Genomic DNA, 12,500 nt, shown 5'->3' on the forward strand with positions numbered 1-12,500 from the left:
GTAAGATGAGTAACTGTTTTTTTTTGGGGTACATTGAGTCTAAAAGGGGAAAATAAATCTTCTATAAAGATTACAGAATACTAACATATGAGCTTGTTAGATCAACTTACCGCACTCTGAGAGTAAGTTGTTGTGCAAAAGGAACAATCTTTTCAGCGATCAATAACTCTGCTGTCAGATTTCTCAGATCTGAGGGGGATAGTCTAGCTTTTGAGAAAAGGCAACACACTTTTTATCAACAGTTTATTTGGCCACGTTGTTGAATGCTTCAGTGTTGTTGAAAGGGGAGATGTCAGTCCTTCAGGTGCTTTGCTACATTTGTTGTGTTAGCATCATTCATTATCACTGCTCTGTAGCACCACTTGCATATGGGCTTGCCTTGTACATTTAGTCTGTCCTTGGTCATTTGAGTCCAATGCAAAGTATTTCAGCAGTCCTACTGTTTTCTTGTTTAGTCAACCAAAACCGTTTGTGGAGGCAATGCAACTTGCCGTCTTCAATGAGCTCGCGTCACAACAAACTGGTGCGAAAGAGATGAGTGACGAGAAGCAGACAGCAGCACTTTTAGTGAGTGAGAGGGATTCTGCCAATAATCCCCCAAACAAGTGTTTCTGCCTGTTTCGCCTAGTGTTGTTAGTCTCTTTGTGTTGCACCAATAACGGTGACCTATCAATTTGTTGCACTAGAGATTGACAGAATCATTGACACAATTTGCATTGTTTGCATTTATGTGCTTAAAAGTGCGATTTTGAGCCCTGTTCAGCCATACAATGAAAGTGAATGGAATCACTACTTCCACACCAACATTCTTTTGTTTTAGACTAAAAATACCATTTCACTCACACTGAATGTCACCTGAAAACAGACAAGAATGATGCCTTAATGCATTTGAAATCCTCACCTATTTGCATCCAGGTCTATAGGAGCCATTCTGACTGTTTTGCAACTTGAATAGAATTATAGAACAGGAAATAATGCAATACTGTCCAGAAACATTCATCACTCCTCGAGGTAAATCCTCTCAATTCTATTTTGGAGCCAGTCCTTTGGAAAGACTTATGTTTGGGATGCCCTCACTGTCTTAGCTAGTTAGTTTCTGTTTTCCACAGAGCCACAGTCCTGGCTGTGATGCCATGAGTCCAGCCAATGTTGCATGTCAGTTTCTTGTTATAAGGTGTACTGAGATGAGAGATGACAGCCTGGTTATATTTCACACAAACAGCATACTTGTCATATCATTGTTGTGGTATTATGTCTTTGGCATTTCATGCCTCTTCGCTGATGCTCTCCAAGTCCAAATAAAAGGCTCTTCTTGTCAATTTTGGTGGTCTTTGCAGGCAGACCACAATGAAACAGAATAGACATACTCTACGTGTAGTTATCTTAAATTGGTTATAAGTGAATTTTTATTAAATTGTGTTTCACTTACTGCAACATTGGTTTGGGTTTGTTTGTTGTGTATAAAATCAAACTTTTTCATACACTTCACAATCCTTCTCCTCATTTAACCTCAATAACTGCATATTTTACACTTTTCATTTCCATGGAAGATTGAGATTCCAAGAAGACTGCAGTGTGGGATTAGGGAGCACAAGCAGAGCAATGGAAGACAGATGATACGAGACGTGCGGAAAGTGGAGGAGAAAGTTGGTCAAAGCTTCACGGGCACCAAGCTGGAGGGGTGTTCGATTATTATGTGAATTCCAGTGCTGTACTTCCAAGTCAATGATGAATTGGGGTTTCATGGCCCTCATGGGCCTTGCCTCATATCCTTATGTTGAGAATTCCCAATAGTACTTCCTGGATGCAAGCGTGGCGGTTTATAGGAATGTTCTTGGAGGACTTTGAAAGATGACCCATCCCACAGGCCCAACACTCAATGGGTCTGAAAATGTTCAGCTCTGTGTTCATTAGTTCAGCTCATATTAAGTTAAAACAGGACTTTCTGTTCTACCCTGAGGAAGACACCATCTGCAAAGAAACGGCAGACATTTTAGTTTGCCCCCACTAAATCTTGCTAAATTGTCTATCTGCTCCAGTACTCTTCTCTTTGTCAGATAGGAGGACCTTCTGCTACTTTCTCAAAGTTTGAAGAATGACATCAAGTGGAGATAAGGAGATATTTGAAACAACTCATGTGTGCTGTGTGTGAAAGGTAGACTGTCAAATGTCATCCTGGTTTGCCCTGAACCCACGGCCGTTGCATGGCATTTAGGGTTACGGCCATGTACAAAGCAAACTCATATGCTGACTACACTTCATGGCACATGAAACCTGTTACAGGTATTATACTGCTGACTTGCTCCACCTCACCTCCAAACACTTTTAAACGCAATTAAAACTTCCAGCAGTTACAGTAATAGTATAATATATGATATAATTATATACTGTATAACCCACCTCTCATTCCAGTCAGCCCTGGGGTCCCTGCTGGTCCTACCGGGCCCAAATCACCCTTCTCTCCCTTTGGCCCCGGAGGCCCTGTGCAAAGAACAAAACAATGGATGGTTAGTTGTTTTTTGAGAGTCACAGAAGACACTTTTAAAAACAGCTCACAGTAACGGTCATTGTTGAAGTGCAGCATTTAGCCTGCATCTCTTCTTAATTAGCGGCAGTGCAGCCTCATCTTCAGCAACGATGTAGAGTAGAGGTGAAGAGAGAAGGCCTGTGGTCCTCGAACAGCGTTTCAGAGTTTCCAAAATAAGTCCATGTAGGGGCAATGCAGCACTGCATCTGCAGAGAGCAGTGTAATAGTAAAAACAGGGGGGGGGGGACTTTGACAGTGACTTCATCTATTAAACGTTCTGCCTCTTTGAAGGAAACTTTTCAGAAGTCCACTTGAGACGCATGATGGTGACATGATTACATTCCAGGACAGAATGACTTTACCGAACAAAGAAAAATACAATTAGTCATGTCGTTAAATCCAATGTATCTGCACCCACATTGTGAACACACAAGCACACTGTGAACAAACAGAATGTGGAGTGACTTAGCAAGAACTATGAAGGCTACATCTGAGCCAGCCTGACAAGTGGGCTGAGGATGAAGTCCAATAGCTTGTGTTCTCCGGTAGTGGCACTGTAAAATCCGAAGTGTTAATTTAACTCTGAAAGTGTACACATTGAACAAAACAGACCTATAAGGGTCCATTAGGTTCCATTTCTACACTCTCAGAGTTAAATTAACACTCAGGATTTTGCGGTGTGACATAGAGAGAAAGAGAGGGAGAGAATGAAGTAAAGAGAGGGAGAGAGAGAGTGAGGGAAAGAGCCAGAGAAAGAGTGGTTTTTACCACAATGGGAACCACATGTTCAACAAGGTGGACCACAACACTGCACGAGGGAATACGGAGAAATACGAGGCTTGTTTTGAGTCCAGAACATGGCCAGAAGGTACTGAGATGTCAGAGCTGTGATGTTCTCTGGGGTTGGTGAGGTTTCATCGCTGGGAGCGCTGCAGACATGCAGAGGCCCTGATGAAGTGATGTGTGATAGTGATCTGTTGGTTGCCCTGTGCAGGTTTACAACCCCAACCAACCGCACACAGGAAACAGGAGAAATGGAGTTTTTTTTCTGGCTCCCCGAATGACGGGGGTCACCAAGGGTGAAGGATGGAGGTCCGCTGGGCAGTGAGAAAAGGTGATTGCATGAGACATTATGTGCATGTAAATAAACTGGTGTGTGAATGTGTGCGTGCAAGCATGTGTGCGTGCTTGTGCTTGTGTGTGTGTGTGTGTGTGTGTGTGTGTGTGTGTGTGTGTGTGTGTGTGTGTGTGTGTGTGTGTGTGTGTGTGTGTGTGTGTGTGTGTGTGTGCGTGCGTGCGTGCGTGCGTGCGTGCGTGCGTGCGTGCGTGCGTGCGTGTGTGCGCACACATAAAAACACCCTAGTCCTGTGTGTTTTGGAAAAGACAACTCACCCGGGTGGGCCTAAGGAAAAAACTCTGCGGCTAATAGTGAGTTTGTTTTAGTTGACTCTCAGGATTATTAATCTCTTGGCCCCGTAAGTTCTATTTGTTCCTTTAGCTGAGAGACGTTGAACAATAACACAATGTCTGCGGCCTATCCAGCCTCAGCCAACACGTTGCGCCTGATTTACTGTAGACTTCATTGCACCATGGTGTTGTACATCGTAAATACAAGATCTAGAAGCTCACGTTGTGACGCGATACAGTGCGTTGTGAGCTTGTAATTCTGCTAATTTCATCACATGACACCATGATACGATGGAGAGTAAATTAAGCCTACTCCATGAAAGATAGTGTACACAAGTCCGCCCACCCTGCATCGATCCTTTTGTTGGAACGGACTTCCCAGAGAAAAACAAAATCTTCTTGGGTGTGGAGCGATAGGCAAACAAGCTTGTACAAAATGTGTCTTTGGTGATCCCACCACGGTGGGCGCATATCCAAAGTGAACTGCAATAACATGAGTTCATATTTATTTGCCCTGGTAGTTAGTTAGTGCCTTACTCCACCCATTGAACTACATAAGGAATAGAACCAACAACCATTACATTGATTGTAATAGATATTTTCCTAGAGAGGTTATATTTGATATACAATATATGGTTTCTATGCCTCAAATCATTAATTTCATATGACCCGAGATGGTAATGAATTGGCTTAATAATGTTGACAAACTGCGTGGATGATATCTTATAAAAAACATTCTGTGGGTCATGAGTTGAGCTGGATTGGAGCCCAGGATATTGCGATTGGATCTGTGCCTACATGGTACTGTACATGCATTGCATTAACTAGTCCACTGGTGCTCAATATGGGGTTCTGGGGCCCCCCAAGGGCTTCTTGAGGGTATTCCTGGGGGTCCCCAGCTACATGATTGATAGTTAAGAACCAAATTAACCCTTACAGATCTGTAACTCCCAAAACCTGCTCATCAAGAGCAGCTAGGGGTCAGTGTCTTGCTCAAGAACACTTTGAATCTAACATAAGGGAACCGGGAACCTCCCGGTTCCTATAAGTGTCTGCTCTACCTCCCAGTACCTGTGAATAAGTGGAGCAAATTCATCACCATTGCGAGGTGAGGGGGGCTGGTATGGGAAAAGTCACTGTACCATTAACACCATGGATTATACTCTCAGTGGTTAACCATACATAATATATCATATTATGTATGGTTCTAAAGAAACATATGCCTACTTAATATTCTGGGTAGCCGCAATGTTTCCAAACCTGTGGTGAAAAGTAGTGTCAAACATGGACTGATAACAAAAGCATAGAGATAAACCCCACTGGGTGTGATCTGAAACCTGTTATTATTAAAAAATAAGAGAACGTGTCCAAAAAGGACTTACAGTACACTGTTACCAAACGGTCTTAGTGTAAGAGGACAGGGCCGGTGTTGAAAGACTATTTATTTTGATAGAGGATTTAGGCCTTAATCTTTCTTGGATTTTCAAGGCTATATAGTTCCACGGCCGTAACAGCCATGGCCATTTATCAAATCACCCTGCTGGAGTGAGAGCCAACTTTCCTTAGCAACAGAGAGAGGTAAAACCACAGAAAGTACAGCTAAATCAGTGTTTACTAAATACAAAATCCAGGCACTGTGTGTGTGTGTGTGTGTGTGTGTGTGTGTGTGTGTGTGTGTGTGTGTGTGTGTGTGTGTGTGTGTGTGTGTGTGTGTGTGTGTGTGTGTGTGTGTGTGTGTGTGTCCACGCACCTGGTTGTGAATGTGATTGTGTGTGCTTTGTCTTACTGTATATGCATGTGCAGTGCAAGTGTTTGTTATTGTGTGTGCGTGCGTGTGTGTGTGTGTGTGTGTGTGTGTGTGTGTGTGTGTGTGTGTGTGTGTGTGTGTGTGTGTGTGTGTGTGTGTGTGTGTGTGTGTCTGTGTGTGTGTGTGTGTGTGTGTGTGTGTGTGTGTGTGTGTGTGTGTGTGTGTGTGTGTGTGTGTGTGTGTGTGCGTGCGTGCGTGCGGCCGTGCGTGTGTGCGTGCGTGCGTGCACGCGCGTGTGTGTGTGTGTGCGTATGCTGAGACTCTGAGCCAAGGGACTTTTTAGCAGTAAAGCAAACATGCCACTCAGGCGATCATTACTGGTCATCAGCTGACAGTAAATGTTTCCATGCCTGGGATCTCCTCACATCAACCACTAACACATTGCTAATTCACCAAGACAGCACACACACACGCACGCACGCACACACACACACACACACGCACGCACGCACGCACGCACGCACGCACGCACGCACGCACGCACGCACGCACGCACACCACGGCAAGACAGGTATGAAACCACAGCAGAGGGCACTTGCATGATCGTGCAAATGACACCCTTAAGGAGACATGCAGCACAAAGGGGAGAGGACTGGAAAGGATGGCTGGAAAAAGAGACGAGGTGAGAAGAAGTGAGGAGGCCAGAAAAGAGAGGATAGAGGATAGGAGGAGAGGAGAAGAGATAGAGATAAAGATAATGCTGAATTAATTAATTTATTGACCATTTTATTTTGATTATTTGTCAGTCTATCAATATCTGACAAATAATCAATATCTATCAATGTTCACATTCACATCATGTTATATTTGAATGAAATGAAATGAAACAGAACAGAACAGAACAGAACAGAACAGAACAGAACAGAACAGAACAGAACAGAACAGAACAGAACAGAACAGAACAGAACAGAACAGAACAGAACAGAGAAGTAAAAGCACTGTTGGCTAAGGCTAGCATTAGCTAACGACAAACAAATGGTCTGTGGGGCTAGAACTAATGATGGAGCTGAGTGGTGGAGTTTTCATCTTGGACACGGCATCTAATTTTAACCCGCAATCATTTCCAGGCAGAAGAGAAACAGCATCCCACCCACATGTTAAACAGACACGGGATCGGCAGTCTCAAACGGTTTAGATTCCCATCAATCAACTCGGGTCGAGTCCCCTGCCAGCATTACATCATGGCATTCCAGCTCTGCTTTTAACAAGCCAGGGAAGTCATTTGGTGCGCTGGCAGTGGGAATGAAACCACGTCGCGACCAATCAGGTCCGCGCAGATTGGACCAAGAACATTGTGCGTTGCTCAATACCCTTGTGTTCTAATCTCTTGGGGCGTGAAACCATGTTGCATGCTAGGTCCCACTTGTTGTCAATGGTGTCTGGTGTAACTGGGTTGATAAAAATATATCTTCAAATAATTTTGTTCCACACACAGGGACACAGATTAACAATTAGTTTTGCCAATCACATTTTCTGGTCCCACCATGTTTTTGTGATAAATTTAGAAGCCAGTCATTGTTCTTCCCTCATGGTGATGAGATGATGCTGAGCTTTCTTACTTTATTATTTCAAAAATACCAGCCTCCTGCTGTGACTGTATCCAGTTCTCCTGAGCCACTCTGCCCTGCAGTTTTGTCCCAGAACAACGCAAACAAACCGTAAATCTTTATGTACCACGCAGCGTGATTGGCCCCGCAGGACTTAATGACATCAGTTCAGGAGGCTGACATGTTTTATGCACATGATTCATTGTTGAATGAAGGAGCACCCCCCGTCATTTGGTTTAAGACCCCTGTATGTCTTTAAGATTATGTTACATCTTACAAAACGAAGTAAAGGTCAGCCCAAAACAACTGGGTGATGAACTTTGACAGCTGAGATAAATAGGAGAAGACCCGTTCATGGGGCAAAGCACAGCATGCAACACAAGACATGCCCCGATGGAGGCAGATGGTCAAAGCCTAATGTCCCACTTGGGACGAATAGGTTTAAGTGTGTAACATGTTACTATCAGCGGGGGAAGATCTCTACCACTTAACAGGGAGTCATATTGGCGGAATTTGGCACCTCGACCCATTAGAGCGCACACCACATACCTGTACTGTAGGTACTAACTTAACTGTCATATCATGGATTTTAATCCAGCTCATGATCTGAGCTTTGCGAGTCATCCAGCAATCTGCCCTAAATTTTACTGATAAATATAGAATATTTTGTATCCGTCTTAACTCATTTTTCTCCAAGGCTCTGACCGCCAATGACGAGATTCTCGTCATGTGTGTTTTCTTTTTTTTTTAATCCCACGATTTTGTAACCCCTTTTTTCACCCAGTGCCAATTGCCTATGTAATCCTAGGCACTACTCTCCCGCTGCAAGTCTAGGGAGAGCCCAGAGTGAGCTCACACATCCTTCAATGCATGAGGAGCTAGCAAGCCGCTTCTTATCAACTGACAGGGGGGAGTTTCCCCGGTTGGACGTAGCGCATGGAAGGAACACGTCATTCCAACCAGTTCCTTTCCCCTCCATCAGGGAGTATGGGCACTGTTGACGGAGGAGAGGACACGGCCCCAGCACCCACAGCGTCCCCGGCGGGAATCGAACCGAGAACCTTCTAGCTGTAAGGCGACATTGCTGTGTGTGTTTTCAGTGGTTTTACGATAGAGGGCGCTCTTCCGCAGCCTGTGAATGAGCCAAGGATCACCCAGGAAGAGTACACCCAGAAATCACGTGATCACAACAAAATGAAGATGGTTTAGTTTAGTGTTATATAGGATTTATACATTGTTATTCTATGATTTTTCAAAGGTTAGTAAAAACGCTCAAAACCGCTGGCAAGGGCAGCTATAGATGTTTTAACTCTGGCAGTTAAAAAGTTAACCACAAACAAAAAAGATTGACGATCAAACAAAGTGCTCTTGGACTGACCCTCTAGGATGGTGACGTTCTTCAGAGCCGTAGAGTGCTCCCAGTCCTTGAGGCGGAGGTCCTCGGTGATGGTGTTGAGTATCTCCATCTCGTTCCTGAGCTGGGCCTCTGTGTGGACGTGGGTCACCCACAGGCTGGTGGTATCCTCTGTGATATTGCTGATCTGAATCTGACGGCGAAGGAAAACAGACAGTAGTATGAGCTATCTAGTTCATCTGGGTCCTGTGCGTGTGTTCATTTAACTCTGCGGTGGTAAAGATGTACCTTTACACAATAATATGCAGGACTTTGCAGCGGACAGGAATCTGACAAGTACTGCTTGTGTTATGGTATGTAATATTAGCAATAATATTTAGTAGTGAGTAGTAAATAGATACAGTAGTAATACTGTATCTTTCATACGAAATTCTTCAAACGTTTTTTTTTTTGCTATTGTACATTTTGACATTGGCGTGGTATTAAGTCCTTGAAAGCTGTTACAGAGAAAAGGTACATGGTTTCTGCAAGATGCTTGTGATATATAGGTTTAGATTTAGAGCCTTCTTGTACTAGATTTTCTGAGGATGTGAGGAAAGATGGGTACACATTATGTGGTCTGGCTTAGATTTTTGAACAAGCTCTGACCTGGAGATCCTGGATCTTCAAGTGGTGCACGCTGATGTCACTGCTAAAGGTGTGATTGACAGCACCCACTGTCCAATTGACCTCCTCCAGCTTCTCCCTTAGCCCTCCCATCTGCCCCGAGGTTTCCCTGGGATAGAGTAAGACAGAAGAGCTTGATTGCCTTTTGGAATTTTTCCTAGTGACACATACTCTAAAGGAAAAGTCATGGGGTCATCAAAATCAATAGGTTTTGGTTCTCTTTGCAGTGCACACCGAAATTCATGGCGATCCACCATTACTTTTAGAGATATGTTGGCCACAGACAAACAAACACATTTTATAGAAATAGATTTAGCATGTTTTATACTTCACAAATATTTAGTGTTGGTTTTATTTTTAATACATTCATGACCATCTCTAGACTAAGAACATTTTCCACAAAAGAAAAACCTAAATCAAGGTCGCTGGAATTAACCCGGTCCTATTCTTGCGTTCACCTGAGCAGGAGGTCCTGGTCGCGGAGCCAGGAAGAGGTTCGAGACACCTCCGCGCCGAGGCCTGACAGGTTCCTGTAGGCGGAGGTGCTCAGAGTGGACAGCCGGTCGTCCAGCTGCACCAGGTAGCCCTCAGACTGCTGGTTGCGAGACTGGAGGTTCCTCAGCTCCATCTCAAGGCTCTGGGGGGAGGATGAGGTCAGTTTTACTGTCATCACTCTCAGTGTTAGAGTTACAGTATCTTCATCATCGCCATCACTGGTATTACATTTGACAAATTTGCATGATCATCTTCATCACTATAACACAGAGGCCTGTGTTTGTGCATGTGTGAGGTTCAGCAAAAATTAGAGTTCGGGCTATGGGATCTATCGTCGCCATGGTTACAGCCCGCAAGTTATGGGATGATCAAACTGCATGTGTGGAATTACTGCACGCTGCCGGGCGGCCACTGCCAGACAGAGAACGCTGCAAACTTATAAAGGACTTTCATTTACGGCCCGTGTCCACACACACTGCGTTTGATTAGCGGGAGGGCTATGAAGATATCGTCTTCATAGCACTAGCACGCAGATTCACTCGAGCAATGTTCTAATCCAGGTTGTGTTATTAGCACACATACTGTAGCTTCGCTCAAACAGCTTAAACATCATCTTCTCATGGTTGTGGGAGTGACGGGTCCACGGCCACGCGCGAGTATGTGTGTGTGTGTGTGTGTGTTCGCTGTGGGAACCGCGACGCGGCGAAGGGGCGGGTCACGTGTGCGTGTGTGTGTGGGAACTGTTGCATCTATAGCAGACAACGAACACAGGCCTTGCCCATACATAACTAAAAGTCTGCAAATACTTTGACTGCGCACATCCCCGGGTATGGACTAGTTATTATTATTATTTACACCTTATTGTTATGTTAGGTCATGGGTGATAGGATATAGATTATATTGGCTGGACAAGGAAGGGGTGTGGTTAATCCATCCTTTGACTGCATATCACCTGTATTTATTTGTGTGTGAGGCTTTTAGCATCTGGCAGCCATTTTGGAGGGGTTGGCGTGGAGTGCTCTGTCCCAGTGTACTGCTATGAACTACTTTGCAACAACACAGTTGTTTGTTTTGGTTTGAGCACGTTTTTGTTTTGTGCCTTTGTACACTCAAGGACTGACAATTTTCTTTAGTTCCTTGTCCAACACCAGCCATAGCCTAGCGGGGTTATCACATCCAAATGCATGCATCTATAATGAAACTCTAGATGTGATACAAGTTCATCTGTATTGAATTCAGTGGAGATTGGAGCACTCAAAAATAGCAATGTCTCAGCCTTTTCTGCAGGTAAACATTTCAACCTAAACCCTCTTTTATTTCAACTTTATTTAACCCAGGAACATGTAAGCACTTCAGAATGGTACCTTGATGAGGAGTTCCAGCCTCTGCAGCCAGTCGCTATGGTTGTGAAAGAGATTCTCCAGCTTCCAGATGTTCTCAAGGAGGTCGGCCTGCGTTGACGCCTCACCCAAGGTCTGCTGCAGCAACCTGGAGCCGTCCGACATCCGTGTCACGTTCTCCATCAGCACCTCCTGGCGCTCCGAGGACAGCTGAGAGCGGGATACTGGAGAGAGAGAGAGAGAGAGAGAGAGAGAGAGAGAGAGAGAGAGAGAGAGAGAGAGAGAGAGAGAGAGAGAGAGAGAGAGAGAGAGAGAGAGAGAGAGAGAGAGAGAATGTTGTAGCAGATTCATAGTCTCTCTGACAGTCCTGTCGTTTCTCCAAACTGGCGTAAATAGCAGACTAGAACACATCAACCCTGCACTCACGCCAAAGGGGAGTAGCAAGCAAAAGGGTGTCCAGCAGTCATTCATTTCCAATGGTAGCTGGCTCCACTGTGTGACTTGGAGTGATGAGACAGATAAGACAACATCGTCATGAGGTGTGTAAGTAAAAAATGCACAATTTAGGAGGAGATCTCTGATGGTTAAATCAAAGAATAGGACCCGCACACTGTCAGAAACGTAGCTGTAGCTCTTTATTCGACGTTTCGGTCGTTAGACCTTCGTCAGGACAGACAATACTAATTTGTTCAACTTTATGCAAATGAGTAGGGATTAGAGTTGCGTTTCTCCGATGGCCAATAAGACGGCAGATGTGTTTCCTCTATCGATGTGATAGAGGAAACACATTTTTGTTAACAAACTTTTAAACTAGCTCTTGAAAACAATATTGAACAACAAAAATGATCAGGAACTATGAAATAGATTGTTTCCAGACAAGCTGCCATCTCTCGCCATTGTACTTCAGTACCACAGACAGACACCGATAGTCTAGTTCTCCTCCTCGCCTGTGAGCTCTCCTGTCGGGCACGGCAGCTGGCACAATTCGCCAATTTATGGTGATATATGAACAGATCTGCCTTTAAGAAAATACAAACATACAACTCCATGGACGTAATATATCATAAATAACTACAAAATATAGTGGTTACGGTACAGTATGTCAAATTCAAATCTACTGGTGATGGGTGGACCTTAAAGGAGTAGTTCACCCAAAAAATGTGACTCAAAGGAGACTCTTTGAGTCTCCTACCGGAGAAACCGCCGGTTATCAAATTATTGGCTTAGGAATGTGCCAAAAAAAAAAAATCTCCATGCAGTCAATGCTTCATGGGGTGTGTAATTGATAGAAAATACGTAATGTTTTGAGTGAACTACTCCTTGAAGTACTTGACCAGCTGAGTTGTGTTCACAACCG

The 12,500-nt window shown here is 44.2% G+C and overlaps 1 protein-coding gene across 1 annotated transcript in view; it reads right to left on the minus strand.

Moving 5' to 3' along the window:
* Positions 1 to 12,500, minus strand: part of scara5 (scavenger receptor class A, member 5 (putative)) — a 94,306-nt gene that overhangs the window by 35,425 nt on the left and 46,381 nt on the right. Inside the window, exons 4-8 of the mRNA XM_084081842.1 lie at positions 11,168 to 11,367; positions 9,767 to 9,945; positions 9,291 to 9,417; positions 8,667 to 8,835; positions 2,401 to 2,481 (exon numbers count right to left, since the gene is read on the minus strand). Coding sequence (XP_083937968.1) covers positions 2,401 to 2,481; positions 8,667 to 8,835; positions 9,291 to 9,417; positions 9,767 to 9,945; positions 11,168 to 11,367 — 756 coding nt within the window. The remainder of the gene's footprint in view (positions 1 to 2,400; positions 2,482 to 8,666; positions 8,836 to 9,290; positions 9,418 to 9,766; positions 9,946 to 11,167; positions 11,368 to 12,500) is intronic.

This window comes from Gymnoscopelus microlampas (genome assembly GCF_963454915.1).
Source record: "Gymnoscopelus microlampas genome assembly, chromosome: 16".
Taxonomy (NCBI): Eukaryota; Metazoa; Chordata; class Actinopteri; order Myctophiformes; family Myctophidae; genus Gymnoscopelus; species Gymnoscopelus microlampas.